General features: G+C 48.6%; 2 protein-coding genes across 3 annotated transcripts in view; one reads left to right on the top strand and one right to left on the bottom strand.

Moving 5' to 3' along the window:
• The first annotated feature begins 291 nt into the window (after window positions 1–291).
• On the top strand, window positions 292–24,340 carry LOC149350544 (uncharacterized). 2 transcript variants are annotated; one of them, XM_089579598.1, is made up of 3 exons: window positions 292–577; window positions 11,380–16,417; window positions 18,481–24,340. In XM_089579598.1, exons 2-3 carry the CDS (start codon window positions 15,485–15,487, stop codon window positions 18,502–18,504), a joined length of 957 nt encoding a protein of 318 aa, XP_089435724.1. In that variant the 5' UTR covers window positions 292–577; window positions 11,380–15,484; the 3' UTR covers window positions 18,505–24,340. The 2 variants fall into 2 exon arrangements, with proteins under 2 accessions (XP_089435724.1, XP_089435723.1); XM_089579597.1 differs by having other exon boundaries at window positions 11,380–24,340.
• Window positions 11,353–24,340, bottom strand: part of LOC149350543 (uncharacterized) — a 45,765-nt gene continuing 32,777 nt past the window's right edge. The window contains exon 12 of the mRNA XM_089579599.1: window positions 11,353–22,209. Within this exon, the coding sequence (XP_089435725.1) occupies window positions 21,689–22,209 (521 nt within the window). The 3' untranslated portion in view covers window positions 11,353–21,688. The remainder of the gene's footprint in view (window positions 22,210–24,340) is intronic.

The raw sequence follows: 24,340 nt of genomic DNA, 5'->3' as shown, positions 1-24,340 counted from the left end.
TAAATTTACTCCGCAAATAGTGCCTTTTTGCTACGAACATACCCCCCCCCCCCCTCCGGCGCCAACAACCAATGGGGCCCCCCCCTGCAAAAAATTCTGCGGACGCCCTTGTATAAAGGTGCGCCGCCACAGCCAGGGCTCACTACTACCCAACCTGGTACTACCCAGCCAGCTTTTCCTTGCTGCAACCAGGCGCCGCCACGTTACCTCAAACTCCAGCGCAAGAGGCCTATAGCCCCCCTACCTGGCTGGTGACACGCGCGTGTCTCCATCCCTTGCCAAGAACTTCTTTCCTCCATGACTGTGCGTGTCACGTCACGAGCGATCTAGCCATGGATCTAGGGAGGAAGGCTTCCTCCATGCCCTCCTACGTCGCTTCTGATCAAGTCATGTTTGTTTACTGAAATGTAGATACGGAGTTGATGTTGTTTTGTTGATTTTGCAGCGTTTAAGAGAGATGAGGAGTTATAAAAGGAAGCTTGGTGCACGGCCGTACCAAAATTATACCCAAGAAACGTTGAATAATGCCGTTCAATTGGTCTTTTCAAAGAAATTGTCATTGAGGGCTCACTCAAAGGTTCGTGAGTACTATTAAAACATGATTCTTTTTCTTGTTTTTAGGTCCTTACCTGCGCATTACCGTTACCTATGTCATATGTGTTGTTTATTTTTCCTCTGAGGTTCAATATTCATTGGAACACCTTGTGGGACCGAACAGGGTTTAGTCGATCGACCGGCTCAAAAAGTCGGTCGTCAACCTGTTTTTACGGAAGAGGAGGAGCAGAGGTCGATTGCTCATGCAATCGCAGTGTCTTCATTTGGCTTCTCAATGACAATGTTTGACTTGCGTTGTGTAGTGAAGGCGTATTTCAACCGAACGGGAAGAAAATTCTGCTCTCAATGATGGCAACTTTCCCGGTAAGGAGAGGCAAACTCTTTCACGCAACGTCACACAGATATCCTCTGAACGCGTGTCAAAAAACATATATGCAAGGACCTCAACGGATGCAGTAGTGATTGACACGTTTGTTGGCCATCTGGAGGACGAAAGCGTTTAGAACTACGACGAAACAAATGTACAGGATAATCCAGGGAGCCAAAAAGTGATAACTAGAACAGGAGCTCCAGAAAAAATTTCAAAACGCATCAAAAGCCTGTACTTCGATTATGGTTTGTGGAAGTGCTGCGCGAGAGTTGGCTTCGCTTCACGTTAATTACAAGCAGAAAAGCTTTGGTTGACATGGACATTGAAGTCTAAAGCCGAGTTAGATAAATTAAAACTGCGCCGTAAAATTTCCTGGCTATCAGTTTTCCATAAGCTTTATCACCATCCTTCCCTTCATGGTGAATTCTTTCAGCCACCGCCAGTTATCTTTCCACATCGTGATCATCCTGACAAAGTTAAACGCATTAACTGCCAGTCATCCCATTATGCTTATTCTTTTTTGCCACACACAATAACCGAATGGAACGCTTTACAATCAGGCATTGCCACAGAATCTGACCTAAATAAGTTCCAACACCTTATTCGCTCATGTTTCAACAACTAAAAAGATTTTTTTTTTCTCAGCGTACTTTCTTCCCCTCTGTCATCTTTTTATCTAATATTTTTGATTTGTACTTTCTTTTTCTTGCGGTGCTATTATTTATTCCTCAAATTTTCCTGCTATGTGCATTGTTGCGACTCTTTGTGGATGCCTATTTTTCATTAATATTTGTGATTTCTATTTTGTTTTAGTGCATTATTATAACCGTGAACCAATTTTATTGTACCCCCCCCCATGTATTACCCTCAAATGAGGGCCTTTGGGGGTATTTTGCATAAATAAATAAATAAATAAAATGGACTAGAGAGGGCCTGATATAATCGAATGAAGTCTGGTTGGTTTGATCGTCAAGTTTTCGAAGACTGGTTCATGTCACTTATGCTCCCCATATTGAATATGCAAGATGGTCCAAAAGCTCTCATCGGGGACAATTTGAGTTCCCACATCAGCCTTGAAGTGCTTCGTCTATGCGAAGAAAAGAATGTAAAGTTCATCGCGCTCCCACCGAATGCAACTCATCTACTAAAGCCTCTCGATGTCGCCGTTTTTCATAGCCTGAAAATAATTTGGCGTTCACTTTTGGCGGAATGGAAAGAGTCAACCTCTGGAAGCCGCTGCAGATCCGTGCCAAAGGACGAATTGCCCGGTCTACTAAAAAACATGACGATCAAATTGGACAAAAGTATTAAAACAAACCTGAAGTCAGGATGCCGGAAGACCGGGATTTTCCCCCTGGACAAGACCGAGGTTCTCCAATGGCTTCCTAAATCAGTCCTCGAGGAAAGCTTGAAATCCATGACAGACGTCGTAGGGGATGTCTTCTTGGAGGAATTAAATAAAAAAAGAAAAGAAGTGACTGGAAATCGGGCCACCAAGAAAGATGCTCAACGTCCCAGAAGGGAAAAGCATGTCGGTTGCCGAACTATAAGAAGCCAGCAGGGCGGAAAAACCGACAACTGGAAAGAAGGGTAGCTCTTCCTCCGGTATCAGAGCTAGACGACCTAGGAAGAGGTCTTCTCTTGAATACGACAGTGCAGAAGAAAGCAGTGACAGCGAATCGTCTTCAGATGGTCAGTATGCGACGACAACAAAAGGTAGTCAGAAGGAGATACAAGTGATTTCGGGGTACTCTCCGAAAGTCTTGACAACCTATCAGAAACGGACACACCTACCACTTCCGTGATTCCAAACTGTAGCAACGTCGTGAGGGTCCGTGGTACGGGTTCTGGAGAAAGCACCTTCAAGGGGGATGACTGTCCCATAATACAACATTTTGGGCGATTTGGTTACCCACATTCATTATTAGTTGACAGTCAGCGCTGTTTTCCCCCCCCTCTTGTTTTGTACCGTCGTTGCGCTGTAATAATGAATGAAAGGATGAATGTCGTAGTAAACTTAGAAGAACAACTTTTCTCGGGAAGAGTGACGGAAGTCTAATCCGAGGGGTACATCGTCAGCACTATGGAGAGGACCAAAAAGAATTGGAGATGGCGAAACCGCGAAGGCGCTATTTTGTACTCAAAAGAAGAAATTTTGTACACAATTGAATCCCCTAGGCCGGTAGGCAAGCGAGGCATCTTTGAGGTAAAACATCTTGATTGAGGAGGTACATGTATGAATAATTTGTAATACAGCTGTAATGCTGCCAGAGCAGAAAAACACAAATAAACTTTTGATGGGGTAATTTTATGCCAGCCCTTTATTTCCCAATCATATTCAGCCAAAAACAACGTTGTCACAAAGTTGCCCCACATGACGGGGCAACTTTGTGACAGCTTTTAACCTGAATATAGCCGTTTCTATTAACGATATGGACTTGTAGAACATACCGTTGTGTGAGGGAAGGTTTTAGCAACGCTATGCCACTATTCATTCGCCTTTATGTTGATAATTGTTCAGCGAGAGAATGAAAATGTACGAAATCTGTCGCAAAGTAACCCCATTTTACGGTATACCTTTAATGCATTATAGATACTGATCACAAAATGAACAAGGGAGGGGAAAACCTCAGGTTGCTTGAGCCAACGTTTCGACAAGGGGACTTGTCTTCGTCTGGGCAAAGCGTTCATCATTGGCAGGGATTAAATAGGGCCTTCACTCCGAGGAGGAAGGCCCCGGGGGTGGGGAAGGAAAGTGGTGTGAGAGGGGATGCGTGTCAGGAAGGGGAGGGAGGTGAACCTTGATTCGTTAAGCTGCAATAGTGGAAAAACTTATATCCGGGGGGTGTGTAATGAACAAAGGCTTTGAAGGGGCTGCGACGGGGGGAGGCGCTGTAGGACCTGAAAAACTCAGATAAGAGGATTAGTCAGCGTGGTACAGGGAAATGAGAAGAAGGCAAACAACATAGGCTGGCACTGGAAGGAGGAGCATTTCCAAGGAAGTGGGGGGGAATGGCTTGAGTTCAGAGAAAGCCAAAAGGTGGGGCGGAGGGGGTAACAGGAATGTCATGGTTTCCGAGAACTGATAGTAGGGGATTAGGAGAAAAGAAAGAAAGAAAAAAAAAAGGTGAACAAAGGGAGAGGGTGAGAAGGCCGGAAATGGGGTGGAAGATATGACGTGGGAAGAGTGCAAAGAGCGATAATATACTTATGCGAGGTTCCAGGAAATGGTCTGACCGCGTGCAAGACATTTGTTAATTTAAAATTATGCTAACCATGGAATGTACCTGAGAGATTCCAGGTTTCCTCTGGACATGTTAATCCCTGTTGGTCGCAGTGTTTTAAATTTGTGGATTAGGAATGCTTCTCTGTATTTTTTGTCCCTAGTCGATTTGAAGCCTGACTGAAGAATGAACAATTTGAGTTCGTCGAATTTGTGATGGCGTTGATTAAAATGGGTCGACACTGCCTTCTGTTCATTCCGTGTTGTGTTAGCCCGGTGCCCGTTTAATCTGGCACTCATTGTTTGCCCGGTTTCTCCGATATATTGTTTATGGCAGAAGGAGCACTGGAGCATGTAGATAATATTGGACGATGTGCAGTCAAAACTGGTCTTTATATCGAAACTGAAATCGCTTGCCGTACTTTTAACCGTAGTGTCCCTTTGTAAATGTTTGCATGTCTTGCATCTAGGTCGAGAGCATGAAGTTACTGTCGGTGGTGGTTTCTTACCGAGCCTAGCATGCACCAGGATGTCCTTCAGGTTTGTGTTGTGTCTGTATGCTACCCTTGGTACGTCGGGAAATATTTTCTTGAGACGGTCGTTACTAGTTAAAATGGGGTGGTATTTCCGCAGGATATTGTTTATGTTTGGAAGCGCGTTTGAGTATTTCGTTATAAGTGCAGGAGGTCGTTGACTGTTAGCTTTTGTTCGTTTTTTAAGAACTACATCTCGTTTCAAAGTGGTTGCTCGTTGGAACGCATTATTAAGGGTTGTCTATGGATGGTTTCTGATGATTAGTGTGTTTTTTAGTGAGTGGAGGTGTTTCAGGTAGTCGTCGTCGTCGCTACATATTCTTCTTAGTCTCGTTGCCTGTCCTACGAATATACCTTGTTTGCAGTGTCTTGGATGATAGCTAGTGAAATCTAAGTATTGTTGTCGGTCAGTAGGCTTCCTGTAAAGTGTGGTTTTGAGCTTGCTATTTTCTAAATGGACAGTGGTGTCAAGGAAATTGACGCGTTTTCGAGGAGTTGAAGGTGAATTTAATGCTGCAGTGGCATGAATTGAAATGTGTGACGAATGCCTTCAGGGTCTCAGCCCCATGCTCCCATATCATGAAAATGTCGTCTATGTAACGCAGGTATATAAGTGGTTTTTTTAGAAATGAATTTAGAAGTTTAGATTCTAGTAGCCCCATAAAAATGTTCGCGTAGGTGGGTGCGAAGGGAGTGCCCATGCTTGTTCCAAATACTTGAAGGTAGTAAGAAGAATCGAATTCAATTGAATTCAAATTTTAAATTAACAAATGTCTTGCACGCGGTCAGACCATTTCCTGGAACCTCGCATAAGTATATTATCGCTCTTTGCACTCTTCCCACGTCATATCTTCCACCCCATTTCCGGCCTTCTCACCCTCTCCCTTTGTTCACCTTTTTTTTTCTTTCTTTCTTTTTCTCCTAATCCCCTACTATCAGTTCTCGAAAACCATGACATTCCTGTTACCCCCTCCGCCCCACCTTTTGGCTTTCTCTGAACTCGAGCCATTCCCCCCACTTCCTTGGAAATGCTCCTCCTTCCAGTGCCAGCCTATGTTGTTTGCCTTCTTCTCATTTCCCTGTACCATGCTGACTAATCCTCTTATCTGAGTTTTTCAGGTCCTACAGCGCCTCCCCCCGTCGCAGCCCCTTCAAAGCCTTTGTTCATTACACACCCCCCGGATATAAGTTTTTCCACTATTGCAGCTTAACGAATCAAGGTTCACCTCCCTCCCCTTCCTGACACGCATCCCCTCTCACACCACTTTCCTTCCCCACCCCCGGGGCCTTCCTCCTCGGAGCGAAGGCCCTATTTAATCCCTGCCAGGACAAAGACAAGTCCCCTTGTCGAAACGTTGGCTCAAGCAACCAAGAGTTAATATAATGTTTTAATTGCAACTATAAAACAACATGACAAATTTTTCTTAAGCACTGGGACCCAGAGCTTTTCCTACTGTTCGTACAGGGAACATTTTCTTCAACTTGCAACTAAACTTCTTAAATTGTGCCCACCATAAATTATGTGCACGTCCTCATTATTTTGTTCCAAAACTTTGGTTATTACCCGTTCGCCACTATCACTCATGGTACACCCCTCAGTCATGGGTATACAAGCTTGAGTCCATTGCATCCTTTCGGAGGTGGGTGTGTACTATGTATGAGCTGCATGTTGTGCTGTGGAGATGGTGTCGCCCTCATTGCTGGTCCTTGCTAAGCATTGACCAAAGTGAGTATCGCCACACTGGCGGGCCTGCATACTCGTGCAGGGTTGCTTCATCGTTTTCGAGAATATTACATTTATGTTGTTTAATTGTTTATGTTAGGGAAACATTGTTTGAAAATTTATTGGTAACATTACAAAACACGCATATCGCTCCTGCTCCTGCCCATGCCACTGCCCGCTTCGTCGTCTTCTAGTCCGTCGCGGGGCCACCGAGCGATCGCACTAACTAGAAGAATGGCACAGACGACAACAAGCAGGGCGCGACGATGGGCATGGCAGTACGTATGAACAGAGAAGAGAAGATGAAGGGCTTGCAGTCACGATGAAAGAGATGATTAGCGGGTGAAGCCAGGTTCACAAAGACTAAGGAGCCACCGGTTTCCGTAAGTCAACGCCGAGGCCCGTGGACGCACCCAACGGCAGGGGCTGGGGTCCTTGTTTATCAAGTGTGAGTGAGTGAGTGGTCAGTGGGGTCTCTGGCCAGTGACGGCGGTCTCGGTTCAGTGGGGTCGTAGGTCATTGGGTCTTCTAGGTTCTCATGTGGGTTCTCATGTGGGCGGTGAGTGGGGGTTCACAGGGCAGTTGCGGCGGTCGTGGTGTCTTCTGGTCGGGGCGGTGAAGAGCGGCGGCGTTGGGGCATACCTGGCAGGCTGGGGAAGTGCCGGAAGGTGTGAAGCTGCGAGCACTCCACAGAGGACCTCGGTGGACAGCAGGCTCCTAAGCTCCGGGACCGGGATGAGGAAGGTACCCAGCACCTTACACCAAATGTTACGTGACGACAAGCGATGAAGACAGGACTACATGACCGATGGCGATAATATGATTTAATGGCTGCGAGCCTACCACGTGCACTGCTGCCCATGCCACTGCCCGCTTCGTCGTCTTCTAGTCCGTCACAATATGTGCAAAGTAACTGAACCAGCACGTGCCGAGGCTAGGTTGAGGGTACATTTCAGCGGCTCCCCTCGAGCTGAGAGGGTGAGAGGATTAGGGAGCCTACATGTTGCGCACCTCCGTCTTGTAGATGGACATGTAGGCTCTCTAGAGAGGGTTAAAGTCACTACTTTAGAGACTTTAACCCTCTGCGAGAGGGTTGGCTCGCAGCGCCTCCGGAGAGTTGCGGCGGTAGGTAGCAACTGCCCCTCATACAAAGAAAGAGCGTGCGCGTCGAGACCGGCCGTGGCAAAAGTGACGAGGAGAAAGGGGCGAAAACGCAAAAATTCTGCAGATAACTCAGCTTTCACAAAACACATTAAAAAAAATTCTTGCTGGAGAATATTTGTCCTTTAACATCCTTACATACCACAACATTATTAGAGCCCCTTTCAGGGCTTCTTTAAAGGGTCACCGAACAGGAATCTGAACTTGTCTTTTTGCCGCGGGAACTCGATCCACGTTCCGAAAATTTTTAGAAACTCCGAATTATTGTCCTGTGCGGCAGATTTCCATAATCTAAATCGGACTGAACGTCCCGACTACCGCCTTTTTTTGAACTCGCCGCAGTCGGTAAGAGTCAACCAACCTTTCGGCCAGTACCGTGGTAGCTTGCCGCTGTGCCATCCGCGGAGTGATACGTACTGATCGACGAAAGGAAAGAGACCGGGCGCATTTCTATTTTCGTGGGCCTAATTTGCGGCTATGTAGCCTGTGACTGGATCTGTTTATTCACAACAATCTAAAAAACAAAATAAAAGTGAGGCCGCCACGCGACTGCCTGAAAGGCACTCCACGTGTTAGTTGACTTCTCCTATCGTCTGCGGCGAGTTCAAAAAACGGCGGGAGCCCGGGCCTTTAATCCGATTTAAATTATTGAAATCGGTCACACAGGACAATAAATCTAAGTTTCTACGAATGCTCGGAACGTGTAGGTAGAGTTCCTGCGGTAAAATGGCGAGTTCAGATTCCTCTTCAGTGCACCTTTAAAGAACCCCAGGTGGTCGAAATTATCTGCAGCCTTCCTCTACGGCATTCTCAAAACTGAGTTGCTTTGAGAAGTTAAACCCCTTGACATTAAACCAAACCAGTCCAGGTGAGCATGCATTGAAGGTGCTTTGAAAAGCAGCATTCGGTCAACACAAGTCTGCTAGCCCGAACTGCAGTTGGGTACAAAGCACGGATTATCCATAATCACGGCGAGTTGGGCTTTTGGACCCGAATGGGAGGGAAAAAAGAAACTGAGTGAGCGTGCCGTCACACACTCAGCCTCCACAAGCCATCCTCCTCCAACGCCGCTGCCTCCTCTCGCCCAGGGCCCTTTTCTGCAATCATAGTTGCTGAACTCCAAGCCATGGCTTGATTCGTGGTGTTTGTTAGTGAACGTGCATGCACTGGTGCAGTGCCTGACTGACGGCTCCAGGGCGGAATTCGTGCCGAGGTGGTCTCAGTTTCTATGGGCTGCACCCGAGGCACGTCTCAAAAAATGTGGAGCGCAGGCGTCAAGCGAAGTGAAACCTGGCTAGGAGCTACCGCTACCTTGCCATCTGAGAGACCCCTTCCCATGGTGCTTTCCATTATATTTTTTTGATGACTAGGCTTCAAAAATGTCATGTGATGCTCCCTGCTATTTTTTTTTTCTTCCTGCACGACGACCGTCCACGAGCTCGGAATGCTCCACCACGGGAGCTTGCACAACGATCACCGCGGGAGTTACCAAACCGCAACATAAAAGCCTAGTTTTAGTAGAACTTATTCGTGCATGGTGACCACCACAACGTAGAAGCAGAGAACCTTACGTTCATGCATTGAGCTACTCTCTGGTAGCAAGCAGACAGCTTGAAGCTCCACTGAAAGCTGGGCATGTCGCTTAGCTGCGTCCGTCGTTCCGCAACCGGTTGGCCCACATGCCGCAGCACCCCCGCACCACTGTGGCTCAAGTATTTAAAGGCGAACATTAACTGTGCACATTCTCCACCTTGGCGGGCGGTCAGTGGCAACACCTAAATACATTCTTACACCCAGCTGGAGAACAATAAAACAGCTCGTGGACGGCATAGCTTGGCTGAGAACATTCAGCCAATAATCCCCGCAGTGAAATCCCTGGAGTCTGTGGAGGCGCTTGTCTGTCACATGTACTCAATCATCATTCATCTAAAGTCCATGCTTGCTAGTCAGTGCCTTCCAAGCATTTGGGGCGACGACTGACATACTCTTAGACACGATGAGCTTTGTTGTCCGAGGGAAATGTGTGCGCAGCTTCCGTGAACGCTCGCTTGAGGTTCAGACAAAATGGGAAGCCGTTGTAAACAGGAACTCTCTGTTGAGTTTTAATTTCTTGAGAAATGACTTCTGGTATCACGTGCTGGGCCCAGTCAGGAAGCAAGGAAGCAGGAACTAACAACAGCAAAAGAAGACTTCAGTGGCTTGTTTTTGCCTGTAGCGAGCTCTGCAGACCTGCCATTTTTGAAAGAGGAGCTCTTAGTATATTCACTGTATAATGTTCCGCCTGCTGAAGTTTGCCTTGGCAGCTTCTGGAGAATGCACAGAAAAAAATTTACCGTTCTTGTCAAAAGCTTCTCTTGATTTTCTTGCCATTTCCGTGCCAAGCGAAAAGTAGGATGCGAGTTTTCTGTCCTGCGCTTCCCGAGCCACAAGGAGCGCGCTCTGATGGCTTACCAATCTTTCCCAATGCACTATCAGGGACAAAAGGGGTATACTCCATGCGGCGGGAGCCGGACCAACGGAAAACTGCGGCATTTTGGCAGGCTAAAGCCTGAAACGTTGAAACGAGCCAAGCGACTTATCTGCTGATAATACAGGTCAAGCACTGGCTGTTTCGAACCCAGGTCCCGCCTGTAGATGATGTTGCAACGCAGTTTTTTGTTGCCCTGGCTCCCGCCACGTGGAGTATACTACTTTTTACCCCGATAGAACATGTTCATTTTTTTCAATATTTAGGTATTGATTTCATGCTCGTGAAAGTGTCGCATTTCAGTTGTTTTCAGTCATTGATGCATTAATTCATGGAGTAGAGTGCTTGGTACGTGTTCTCAGTAAAGTTGTGCAATGTCAGGTACGTCATATTTTCTCCAGTAATTATACAGTCGCTTTACAGCACAAGCCCTTATAAACACCTATTTCTTTCCGGCCTTAAAGTTCGACACTGGAAAACACTGAATCAAAGAGAAAAAATAAACACCAATAAATAACCCCCCAATGTAAAGAAAAATAAATACCGAAAACGCAGAACTCTAGATATAACTAATTTGCTCAGTTCTAGCTCAAGACTTAATTCACTTGCCCACATTGCCCGGCACCGCAAAACAATATAGATTTTATGGAAGAATATAAGAAATACGGTTGTTTGTTATTGAATAGAAAAATTTGGTCGTCAACAGGCCAGAAATGCCTTTTAATGTCATTACAACGGTTTCAATATGGGTACACTAATCTCCAGTGTAAATTATAGTGTCAATTATACGACTTGCAGTTAGTTGTGAGGCACGCTGCACAAAACATAAAGAAGGGTGGAGTCATGATGGCTAGAACCAACAATATCGGTTACCAAGCAAAAATACGAATACCAGATGTATTCTCTACGATTGGTGATTTTCACCCTTGTTGCCGGCAATTCCCTTTGAGCATTGACATTGGCCAATTTGCCTCTTTTAAAGAATGCTTCATAATATGCTCAACTTCATACTTCACACCTGGTTCTGGTCACTTCTAAGGAAGGATGGTGCAGTGTTGTTGCAGCATGCAAACGTTACTTTTTATTTGACACTGGTGCCGTGCTGTTACACAACATTAGTGAAGCGCAGAGAGGCAAAAAATGGCATCCAAAAATATGGCTACCCACAATGTCTCAAAACTAAGCCCAGAGATTCATCAAAGGCCGCTACATTTCCTTCATCAACAATAAGAGCCAAAAAAATATCACAATTGCAAAGACTGAAACAGAGACGCGCTGAGCTGAGCATCCGTTCGATTACCTACCCTTTGTTTTAATCCCACTTCCTCGTCTTCTCCCGCTCTCTAGGGACATGTCGCTCCTTGTCGCTTGGGACATGGCTATCGTGCAGCGTGGACCCTGCGCACACAATGCTACATGGGCCGACGCATGTGCTCCTCAAACCGAAGCTTTCTGCCGGTGTCCTTACCAGCCTCCAAAATCCTGGGACCTGGACCCAGTAGAGGAACCGCAGTTTCCAAGGGCCACAGGCAGTCTTTCCCCATCCAAGAAGTGCACGCCGTCATCCTGAACACGCCGATGGATCTTGGGGCATGGCCTCATTGGAGGGCAGGTGCACTCCAGCCGTGGCTATTCCGGCCACATTGACTGCTAACCTTTATGAAGATGCTCTACGGCGTCCCAACTGCCCCGTTGGGTATCCAGAGCAGGCTATCGTGCAGCAAGGACACTGCGCGCGGAATGTTACATGGGCCTATGCGTGCGCTCCTCAAACCGAAGCTTTTTGCTGGCGTCCCGACCAGCCTGGAGAATCCTGGGACCCGGCCCCAGTAGATGAACAGGAGCCTCTGCTCAACACCTCCTGCGCCAGAGTCGGTGTTCACCTTAATCACAGTGCACTCCATCGCCGTCCACATGCCCTTGGATTACAGGAAATGGCAAGATTAGATGAGGAGAATACTACGCTCAACACCCCGTGGGCCGCAGTAGGGGTCGGGATGACGCCGTCATCCTGAACACGCCGATGGATCTTGGGACATGGCCTCACTGGAGGGCAGATGCACTCCAGCCGTGGCTACACCGACTTAGTGACCGCTAACCTTTATGAAGATGCTCTGCGGCGCCCCAACCGCCCCTTTGGGTATCTAGAGCAGGCTATCGTGCAGCAAGGACACTGCGCGCGGAATGTTACATGGGCCTATGCGTGCGCTCCTCAAACCGAAGCTTTTTGCTGGCGTCCCGACCAGCCTGGAGAATCCTGGGACCCGGCCCCAGTAGATGAACAGGAGCCTCTGCTCAACACCTCCCGCGCCAGATGCCCTTGGATTACAGGAAATGGCAAGAGTAGATGAGGAGAATACTACGCTCAACACCCCGTGGGCCGCAGTAGGGGTCGGGATGACGCCGTCATCCTGAGCACGCCGATGGATCTTGGGACATGGCCTCATTGGAGGGCAGATGCACTCCAGCCGTGGCTACACCGACTTACTGACCGCTAACCTTTATGAAGATGCTCTGCGGCGTCCCAACCACCCCTTTGGGTATCTAGAGCAGGCTATCGTGCAGCAAGGACACTGCGTGCGGAATGTTACATGGGCCTATGCGTGCGCTCCTCAAACCGAAGCTTTTTGCTGGCGTCCCGACCAGCCTTCAACGCTCCTTTCGCTCCCAACCCCACAATGCCAACTTTCCTCCCAGATCACTGCTCTGCGGGCCGAGATCGTCGCCCACTGCGCCTCCCTCGAGCACTCTCGTTGGAGTGCTCTTTGTGATGGCCTTGACTCTGCATTGCACTCGCGATCCGCATGGTCTCTCTTTAAATCCCTCCTTGGCACTAAGCCTGCCGTTGCTCCCACTCTAGCTAAAGCCCTCACTCAGGGGACTCCCTCCGAAGTTTTTGATCAACTCGCCTCTCTCTACCTCCCGCCCCCTCTGGCACCCTCCCACCCGGCGTACTCAGGTGGACCTAACCCCGATCTGGACCACTCCTTCACTCTCCAGGAGCTCGAATCTGCTCTGGCTGCTAATTCTACACGCTCGGCTCCCGGTGAGGATGCCATTACATACACCACACTTCGTAACCTTCCTGACTGCGCCAAAGAATTCCTCCTTAAAACCTACAATGAGGCCTGGGAGAGCGGCTGCTTGCCGAGCTCCTGGACATCCTCCCTTATTTCTATGATTCCAAAGCCGGGCAAACCTCCCTCTCTCTCTAACCTCCGCCCAATCTCCCTGACGTCGTGCGTTGGTAAGACCCTTGAGCGAATGGCTCTGACTCGCCTCTCTAATTTTCTTGAGGCACGAGAGTTCTTCCCCCATTCTCTCATTGGCTTCCGACGCAGCGTCTGCGCACAGGACAAGTTTCTGATTCTCCAGCAAACGTTCCTGTCCCCTATACCCACTCAAATTCACGCACTTGTGACCGTCGATGTTCGCAAGGCCTTTGACTGTGTTTGCCACGATCACATCCTTTCTCAACTCGCCTCTCTGGACTGTGGCTCCCGCATGTACTCTTATATCCGCTCATTCCTCTCTAAACGTGTGGCTCACTTTCGGGTAGACACCCACTTGTCTGACCCACACCACCTCACCCGTGGCACTCCTCAAGGTGCTGTTCTCTCTCCTACCCTTTTCAATATCGCTATGGCCCCACTCGCCTCCCAGCTAGCTGAAATTCCCGACCTGCATCATATATTTTACGCCGATGACATCACTCTCTGGTGTTCATCGGGCTCTCCCGGTCACGTACAGGACACCCTGCAATGTGGCCTAGATCTCATCGCCTCCTTTCTCACCACCGCTGGCCTCTCTCCTGCTCCTGAGAAATCCGAGCTTCTCCTTTTCAATCATTCCTCCTATTAGTGCTCACACAACCACTTCGTCTCTCTCCACCTTTCTGGCTCTCCAATTTCTGTCGTCACACAGTGCAAAGTTATTGGCTCCCCTTTGCATGCGGCCAAGAACATGCAAGCCCTCCACCGCGCTGTCACCACCTGCCACTCGGTAACTCACCTCCTGCGGCGTGTGGTCACTCGACACTCAGGTCTCCACGAGGCTCACGCGGGCCGAGTTACCCACGCGCTGGCCCTCAACAAGGTCTTGTAATTTGCACCCTACGCTTCCTTCACTCAGACTCAACTTAACGCTCTCGAGACTGCCCTTGTGAGCCTCTACAAGGCAGCTCTCAACCTTCCTATCACTACCTCTACCACTAAGCTCTTTGCCACAGGCCTCTTTCATCCTCTTCGTTCTCTTCTCAGTCTCCATCGTGACTCGCAGCTTGCCCGGCTTTCCCTTATCCGTCAGGGTCAGTGGTTATTGACTCAAGCGGGTATCTCGCCCATTTCAATCTCCCCGTTTACCTCTACTATTCCCATCCCCGCTCCCAATCTTCGTATCCCCCTCCCGACCAACATGTCCCCCGTCCTGCACGCCGGCCGTCGTCATGCGGCCGCGCAGCACCATTCCCCTCTCTTCGATATCCAGGGTGTAGCCTACACGGATGCCTCCTTCGTGGCTCCTCGAGGTTCCTGCAGCTACGCCCTGTACCATCCACACCTCCCTGCTCCTGAAACCCACACCAGCGGGCCGTATCTACACCCTCCAGACGCATTGCCCCTCGAGGTCCTCGCTATTGCACATGCCCTCCAGTCATTTGCCCTCCATCCCCCTCTTCAAGAGTACACAGTCTATTCAGACTCACAAGCTACTATACACCACATACAGAAACGCACCCTGACTCCTTCTCTCCAACAGGAGGTCGAACGAGCGGTCTCCACACTGCAGCCTTCCATCGTTTTCCTCTGCTGGGTCCCTGGGCATTCAGGGATTAACGGCAATGAGCTGGCCCATCAGCTCGCCCGCGACACACTTTTCCGGGCACCGTTGATCCCCTGGCCCAAGCCCTCGGAGGACGGTGGAAAACTCACCCTTCGCCGCACCATAAAAGAGGTCTACTTTGAGCTCCGCCTCGACAAACGCCTTTACCCTCCCCCTCATCCATCACTCACGGTGCCGGAGTGACACAATTTTCCGGGCACCGTTGATCCCCTGGCCCAAGCCCTCGGAGGACGGTGGAAAACTCACCCTTCGCCGCACCATAAAAGAGGTCTACTTTGAGCTCCGCCTCGACAAACGCCTTTACCCTCCCCCTCATCCATCACTCACGGTGCCGGAGTCTCGTCTTCTTCGGCACATCCAAATGAATGCAGTTATCACCCCGTCCCGCCTCTTTCTCTATCGCTATCGGTCGGACCCTTCCTGTTCCAGCTGCCCCTGCATCTATGCGGACCTGGCCCATTGCCTCTTCTATTGCCCGGCTGCTCAGCAGTCGGGTTCCTACCCCCCACCCTCTCTATCTATCACCACCTGGCTCGACTGGCTTGGCACTGAAGGGGAAGAAGAACAGCGACTTCTGGTCGCCCAGGCGGTCGACATGCTAGGCCTATAAATTATGGTTTATTATGGTCGAATAAAGGTCTTTTATTACTATTACTACAGTGCACTCCATCGCCGTCCACACGCCCTTGGATCTCGGGAAATGACACCAGTAGGTGAGGGGAATCCTATGCTCAACACCCCGTGGGCCGCAGTCGGGGTTCCCCTAACTCAGAGGGCACTCCATCGCCCTCCACACGTCCATGGATCTCGGGAAATGACACCAGTAGATGAGGAGAATCCTGCGCTCAACACCCCGTGGGCCGCAGTCGGGGTTCCCCTAACTCAGTGGGCACTCCATCGCCCTCCACACGTCCATGGATCTCGGGAAAGGAAACCAGTAGATGAGGAGAATCCTGCGCTCGTCAACACCGGCGCTGAGCGTACAGCCTTGCTCCAACGTCATGCACCAGTCCCTCTCAACCCATGGACCTCGTCGCCGCTGCAAGGATTGGGTGGAAGCGCCGTTCCCGTGGGTTCCGTGGATATCTGCGTCCGCACTGAGGCTGGCAGCAAGCTCCTGGTGGCCGTCCTGGTATTTGCGGAGTTGCCTGCTGACCTCGTCTTGGGTGCAGACTACCTCATGTCCGGGGACGTGGCTCTCACTATCAGCCACGCCGTGGTGCAGCTCCGCTCTTGCCGTACCACCCCTAGTCCTTCCATGCACGAGCATCCGAAAGCTGAGCCTCTCAGCCCTACCAGCAACAGGATGGAGCCACCACATTGTAGACCCGCGGGCGACCGGCGATGCCACGGACGCCGGCCCGCCAAGCAGAGGGCCTCTGCTGCTGCCGTGGTTGCCGTGGACGCTGCCGCCGAACAGACTCTGCCGCCATGCTGCTGCGAACCAGTGGCGGCCGCCGGGAAGGAGGGCCGGAAGACAGCCAAGAAGAAGTCGTGTGTTTATTTCAGGTTTGGAATGGATTCACCCAGGCGTGAGGGCCTTATGGTGAGCGTTTTGACATTGCGTTTCCTGCTTACTGCAGTAGACGCTGGCACTGCCCACAACGTCTACGAATATATTTGCTGTGTTAAGGTTGTGCTAAACTCTAGCGACGTTCTTGTTCCGCCCTGTAGCAGCAGTACTTGGCTTGGTGAATTCACCGGCTGCGGCGGTGTTTGCCGTTAGGTTTGCGTCACGTAAACTTTGTCGCCCGATGTCCGATATTTGCCTCAAAGAAAGGTTTGGTTTATTGGAGTTTAACCTCCCAAAACAACTCAGGCTATGAGGGAGATCCGTTCCCAGCCTAAACACATCTGTTACCCACTCGTTACAAAGTGTCCATCTCGAACACTAAGGAAAGTGGCGATGCCAAAAGGCCCGCACTCAAGTACACCTATCGCGAGGACCAGTGGAGTCCAGTCAACCCCAAAGGCCGCAAGCAGTACGACCGGCAGTTCCTGCTGATGCTCCAGGGGGAGCCCATGTCGTTGAAGAAGCCCTATGGTTTGCCCAGCCTGGATGTCACCAAGGACACTGCCATTCAGCACAAGCACCTTCCCCTGGGTGGTCCCTACCAGGGTGGCGGTCAGTCCTCGGTGGGAGGTGGCCCTGATGAACCCATGGGATGCAGTGCTCACCCTGCGCACCTGTTCATGCCTTTCTATGCTCGAAGCGGTGTAGCATGACCACCCGCCGGCGATGGTGGAGGCAGTGTGCCTGGCCGAAGGCAGAACCAGCCTGGGCGCGGTGGGGACAAGCCCAAGAAGGTGATCACCCTGTCCAGCTCCCTCAACCATGACATCAAGCTGCACGCAGTGCAGAATGCCTGGAAACCTTCCCACAAGGCACTCGCCGATGTTGCGGCTGAGGATGCAGCCTCTGAGGAGCTGTACCAGTGGGTCCGGGGTGTTATGATTCAGCTTGCGGCTCGCGATGATCACGGCGGCGGCAACAGTAGCGGAAATTTCGAAAGGTCGTTGGACCCCAAGATGACCCCACCAAAAAAAGGATGACTGGCTGGGAAGTCGCTTGTGGAGTTCTTCCCACGCTCAGCTACGCTGCGAACGACCTTCCCTTCGGTACCCCGCAAGAAACAACCGTCGATGGACAGACGACAGGGAAGAAGGGATTCACCATGTCTGAGAGGAACCGGAACGAATCGGAGGAAGCCGGCGCAGATGCGGCCGCGGCGCCAGCTCGCCTACGCCACACCTGTGTTCGATGGACACGTGCTGCTAGCAGTAGTGTTGCACAGCAGTGCGAAAGAGGTGCAGACTTGCGTTTCCTCCTCGCCAATTCCCACGCATGGACTCTGCACCAGGTGCTTCCGTGCTGTGCCGATCTGTGTGTCGTGTTGAATTGCCACCTGGTGAAGGGGCGGAGCCTTAGGGTATTTAAGCAGCGCCCTAAGTGAGAACGAACGCTCTGGACCTTGGCGACAAGGCTCATTCAGTCGGTCAACGCTATAAACTTTTAATTCTTTTCCGCTTGTTTTTTCGTTTCCCAAACTCTGAAGCTTCAGACCGTTTCCTCATCCCGGACGAGCCCCCAGGGAGACGCAACAACTGGTCACGCTACCCGACTTATGATAACTGGTGGCAGCGGTGGGATGCTACTACCACGACTTACGATAACTGGTGGCAGCGGTGGGATGCTGCTACCCGAGCCGTAACAGGGGCATCCTGAACAAGCTGACGCCGCAAAAGTTCAAGTCGTTGGTGGAGGTGCAGAACCTGAAGATCAACTCCGAAAAGCGTCCCGTGCGCAAGAGGGGGAAAAACGCAACTATGACCGCCGACATCGACCAGCTCCTCGCTATAGAGTTGGAGACGAGGTCTGGGTGCGACGCGGCCTACAATCAACAGGGCGTAAGCAGACCGCGAAATATGATGGGCCCTACGTAATCATTGAGCGATTAGGTGACAATACGTGGCGTGTGTGTACTGCGGCGTTTCAAGCAGGCTCGGATGGGCGGAGAAGAAACAATTTCGAAGTGCACGTGTCGCGGTTGAAGAAAAGGGTCGTTCATCTGCAAGACTGATTAGGACTGTGCTGTCTCTTCTTTTCAGGTCCGCTGTCGTGGCCAAGTGTGATGCCGAGACAACAAAGATGAAGCAGAGATGGGAGAAGCGAGCGGGAGAAGACGAGGAAGTGGGATTAAAACAAAGGCTAGGCAATCGAGTGGACGCTCAGCTCAGCGCGTCTCAGTTTCAGTCTTTACACAATCTATACACAGAAATATGCTTGTGTTATGTCCACGTAAATATCACTAAACACAGCACTGTCGTAAATCACAATGATTAAAAATAGGTCTTTAAATTAAACTTAAATTACTAAAGCAAAACAGTCAAACAATGGGCAGTTGTGGTTGTAAAACTTGTAAATATCTTGTAGCACTGGCATGCCTGAGCAGACAAAAGCACTTTCATATATTTTCTAAATATTTTTCATATATCTGTTAATCTTACGTTTGCCTGAGAACCAGTTTTCAGCAAAATAGAGCTATGAGAATAAGCTATACGACTTTAACAATGGACGCACATTCTAGACACACATTACAAGAATGAATAAAAAGCAACAAGATCAACAATATCCACCTCACCTATTGATGAACACGTTTGTTCTGAGCAAGTCTAACACTTCAGCACGTGAAAGGCATGGCGTACACCTTAATATATGCAGCACGTATGCAGTCCATCAAAAGGAGACTCAGCAGACATGCAGACTGATAGACATGACCCACTAGAAACTATGTTCCAGCAGTAGACATTTCACACTGTAGACACACCACATGTATCCATCAACAACAATGAAGTGCAATGAAAAGAAACTGTTGGGCCACTGATTTGCTCGGCACATTATGTATCTGTACAGCAGGTGGTGCTTATGACATTCATGACTAAGAGGACTAAGCTTACCACACACAACAGAACAGCAGTGAGACCGTGAATGCAACTTGTCTCAACCCTGATCACACTTGAATGTTTAGGAATTGCAGACTTTAACACAGTGGCAATCAGAGATCATAAAGAACAGCAGTGCAAAAAAAAAAAAAAAATCAGGAAATCCTACAGAGCAATGCTTTAATGTGGAGATTAAAAATCACTTTCCAAACTATCTCCATTTCTATAATAAACGTTTTTCTTTTTTTCAGTATTTCTATAAACTGAATACCATTAAAAAATGTTTTAACACAAAATCATTACAATGAAACCAAAGGTTTTAATCCTAGGAAATCTGACGTCTCACAGCAAAAAAGGATTAAAGATGAAGTATACTGCTGGCAAATTTGAACAAAAAATTAAATAAAATATTTTTGCTTCGTTACTAATGGGGCTTCAGCAGATGACCTTGACAATGTATTCCACATGTTCAGTTTCAGTAGTTTAGATCACAAATGGTGTTGGGTCTTGAAAGCAACATTTCTAAAAATGATGTATAGAAAGGTATGCCACTATCAGAGCAGCACCTTATCTTGCAAGTCATGCAGCAGTCAATTCATGAATGAGTTCAATTGTTCTCAGACACCATGAGCGTATGCAAGATAAGTTAAAGTGGTGGAAGATATTTGTTGCTTAATTGAACTTTTCTTTACCTGTTGTGGTGCCAGCACCAAATGTTGGATGAGCATGAGCAGAGAGCTTGCTATGCACGGTAAAAAATATAAACTCACAGCACAAGTCAGAATAGGAATGTTTTCATTATGTGCATCATTGCTTGCCCAAGAGAGTTTTATTTACTGACCAGCAAAAACCTCATAGAACTGTGGAAAGTGTCTCAAAACTACACCTCTTCTAATAAGTTACTACTTCAGGGCATGCAGTAAAAAATGCATTTTTATGCATTGCCTCCTGCCTTTGACACATATGTGATCATTCCGTTTACAGTTTATAAAAACACACAGCTAAATAATGAACTACATCCAGTAACTGCTGCCTTAAAGCCTGCTCCATTAAACTACAGTTGGGCATACTGTGCCTTTACTGTACACAAGTTTCCAAGAAGGCTCAATTACAGGCGCAAGTATATTACACCACCACTTTTTCTTTAAGTCAAACTCCCACAGCACCTGCCTCAAATCATCCTGCAATACTCACTGTTTAGTATACACTGAGACTTCACTTAACAAGCTTCACACATGCATATTTCCAAATGAGTGGACAATTTGGGATATGCACTGCACTGAAGCATGAGCTTGAAGTTACATCACGGAGAACTATATGCACAGGTTACGTCAGATAAGCAGCCTTTAAGATGGATTAAATTACAGCTGCCTTATGTGGTGACATAATTATTGTCGTATCCATTTTACAACATTGTGTCGAGCATGCAGAAATTATGAACTGACAGCACGTAATATATCTTGCATTTCTGCATTTACTGCCAAAGTGAACACTCCTCGTAAATAGCTGCTAAAGACACAGTTTGGTACAATTCGACGCCAGCCCAATCTTAATAGCTGCCCTTTTTCTGGAGCTTAAATCTTGTTGAAGAGATATTTCAGTGCAATATATGAGAATAAAAAAACAGTTCTGAACTTCTATATCTACTACAACTGTAGAAAAAGGTTCAAGTAAACACGGCAGTGTTCACGAGTGATTTGTTCAAACATGCTGATCAATTAACATGACAGAAGGCTAAACACGACTAGAAGTTCATGCCAAGTGGCACAAAAAGATGCTGCATTCCTCAGCCTAAAGCAACAATGCTTACTCTAAAGAACCACTGCAAGACTTGATGGTGAATGACATCTAATCAGTAAACTCTGTCAATACGCCATGTTAAAATAAAACGAGTAAATCAATAAAGAAGAACCGACATTGGCCACATTTAACATAGCGCCCATAACTGATTTGCACACTGTATGTACACAAGTTGTACAAGCAGATGTAGGCCAGACAAACAGACACACAAATACACATACACACGTGACGGTGTCAAGTTCCATGTGCAAATTAAACAAACTTTACAATAGCCACAGCCGCATAGACTCAGATAAGGCAAAACAAACAGCACTTGTGCATACAGTAACTGCAATGTGAGCTAGACAAACACACAAACAATAAATGAAGGCCAGGTGACATTCTCTGCGCTGTTCACAATACAGAACATACAACATCTACAAGGTATACAACAATGCCAACGACACTATACTCAAAGGAAAACATGCTCATTTAGCTGTTCCTCTTCAGGAAGCAGCTTATAAACATGAGAACAAGACACTGAGACACAGTGTGACACCAGCTGTTAAGCTTTGTTTTTCCTGAGCGACTTGAATCACCGGGGATCTGGTACAACATCAGCCGAAACTTGAAATGTCTTACCACAGGGAATGGAAGCTGACCGGACAGCCCAGCGCTGGAGGTTGCCATCTGCTGCTTCAGGCAATCGAGATGACAGGGTAAACACTTCGCCCTCAGTATTAGCACTGGAAGCCACTGTGGCAGTGGCTGCAACCACTGTGCGTTTGGCGAGGGGTGGCAGGGCCCTGACAGGTGGCCGAGCTTCCTGTGGACTCTCCTTGTACGAATCCGAGTGGTGCTCCATGAGCAACTCTCCAGGTGTGGGGGCTGGTGGCACACTACTTTCGGAGAACAGCAGATTGCTCAGGCTTCCTCCAAAGGCAGAAGTACCCAGACTCAAGGCTGCACTAGCTGCCACAGGAACCTGAACAGCATCGTCGGTGTCCAGTGACGACTGGGAAACTGACCGGCTGGCTGAGGCAGCGCCGGCCAAGCTGATGGAATCAAGCTTAGTTCTTGTGGGATCAGGGGCTGTTGCAGGTGATGCCGTTGCTCCTAATTGCATGAAAGAGTACAGATTTTTGGCACGCAAGCCACTTACAGTCACATGAGGGAGACCCAAGAGAAAAAGTTACCTCTTTGGCACAAAGTGATTAGGCATAATACCGAATAACTTGTATAATTAGCGCCACAAAACAATTACAAAAACATGGCACTTTAGATAACTTCGCTAAGGTGGCTTTGAAATGGAAATGTTTGCAGGATAGCACACTTGAATGCCACATTGATGCCTCTAAAAACAGATTAACATGGAAATGAAACTTGCTTCAAACTTGGCCCCAGACTGATTACAAAACTTCCTATGGAACCGAACTGTCTGCACCCAACATTAATGCTATTTCTCTATACACCGCATTGGGAAAAAACTGCTAGTTTGTTTAATTACTGAAAGGAGGTATAGAACTTGAAATGCTTTCTTTCTGTGCTGTCTCTGCCCTCTGTAGAACCCAAAATTTTTACCAAAGTGCCAAAGTATACCATGTCCGCCCTGACAACTGCGTGCAACTGCTGCTAGTACAGTCAACAACCGAATTTTCAGACGCCCAAATTTTCGGACATGCCCAATGTTTCAGACGTATTCGCAGCACCGCCACGAGCCCCATAGAATGAATGTATAAGGACATTTGAAATTTCAGATGATTGAACCCCCCGCCGTCCAATTTTTCGGACTTTTTGACGCGACAGAAGGTCCTCACAAGGTCCGCACTTTTATTTCCAGATTCGAGGGCCAATTTTCGGGGTGCGGCCCATACACGCGATGTGTGAAAAAAATTTTTTTTGTAAGTAAAAACACACCAATTAGGGAATGAGCGGCATTTATTCTACGTTCAATCGTCACTCGCGGAGTATTTCGACGGTGAGCTGGTGCTGTACTCTGGTGCACGCTCATCCCACAAGAAGCCGTGCAGCATGTCCCCTGTCAATGCGTAGCCGTTGTTCTGCACTTCCATCACGTAAGAGAGCAGCTCCTCTTCCAGTTCGGGAAACTCGCACGGCTTGCCTTGGAAAGCGCATTTTTTGCAGCTTGTGTTTCTCACTGCATCCTTTTGGTTGCACCATCATTGGATGCACTCCTCAGCCACGTCGAATTTCCTGCCCGCCACCACTTGCCGTGTTCGAGAGCTAACTCCCAGCCGTGTGGCTACTAAGGTGCTTTCCCATCATGCTAAAGCAGCAATTACCGGTTGCAGCATGCGAAAGCCACAACCACCACAACTACGGCAACTGTGGTGAACAAGCCAAGACGCCACAAAAGCAACAAATGGCTGGAGCTGGCGATAGTGATGCCGATGTGGATAGCGGGAGATCACGGCTGAGAAAAAAGTTGATGATGATGATGACAGAGACCTCGGGCGTCATCCGTGGACGGCACTTGGAAGCTCCTGTGCACGTGCGTGGCCTCCGCGATCAAGCGCACCGTTGCTCGCAGCCGGAGCTGATCGCGGAGGCCAGGCGCGTGCATTTAGAAGGCTATTCCCGCCTGGCTCATGGAAAGTTCAGGTGTGGCCCTTACACGGATTTATTTTTTTTAAACATTTCCTTCGGAAAAACGGGGTGCGGCCCATACACGGGTGCGGCCCTTACATGCGTTTATACGGTGATGTGTACAGTGAAACCTCATTAATTCAAACTGCAGGAGAGATTGAAAACTTGATCAAACAAAACAAAATTCTCTGTTTCTCGGTTCATACTGTTTCGCCATCTTCGCACTCTCGTTCCGGGCCCATCGTCCTGCGGGTGCAGCGGCATGTTCGCTTTCCCGTTTAGACTTTGTCCCAACCCGTGCAATTCATCAGTGACATGCTGAGGGCAGCACAGCCAGGCCGAGCTCGTGAAAGCGGTTGCCGCCCGTCGTCCGTGCGCATGTTGCACGGCGAAATGTAGTCATGAGGAGCTTTAGAATGAGTGCAATACAACTTGCCACTTCCTCTGGCATATTGGTAATAAGTTCGTGATTTTTTCGGTGAAATTGATTTTCCGCACTGCCCGATTTGTCGGTCATTTTCGCGGTCCCTAGAGAGTCCGAAAAATCGGTTCGTCGACTGTATTCTACTAAAAGGACGACTACACAACATTCGTGCCTGATGCAGCCATCACTGCCTGGCACTAATCAATAAAGCTCTCT

Source organism: Amblyomma mixtum, chromosome 3 (genome assembly GCF_055824585.1).
Source record: "Amblyomma mixtum isolate Tamu chromosome 3, ASM5582458v1, whole genome shotgun sequence".
NCBI lineage: Eukaryota > Metazoa > Arthropoda > Arachnida > Ixodida > Ixodidae > Amblyomma > Amblyomma mixtum.
Note: the sequence above shows the minus strand (reverse complement) of the source record. Positions and strands in the feature narration are given on the sequence as shown.

Bases quoted from the DNA above. Each gene is read 5' to 3' on its own strand.
- LOC149350544 (XM_089579597.1), top strand. From the start codon at position 15,485: ATGGTTTATTATGGTCGAATAAAGGTCTTTTATTACTATTACTACAGT.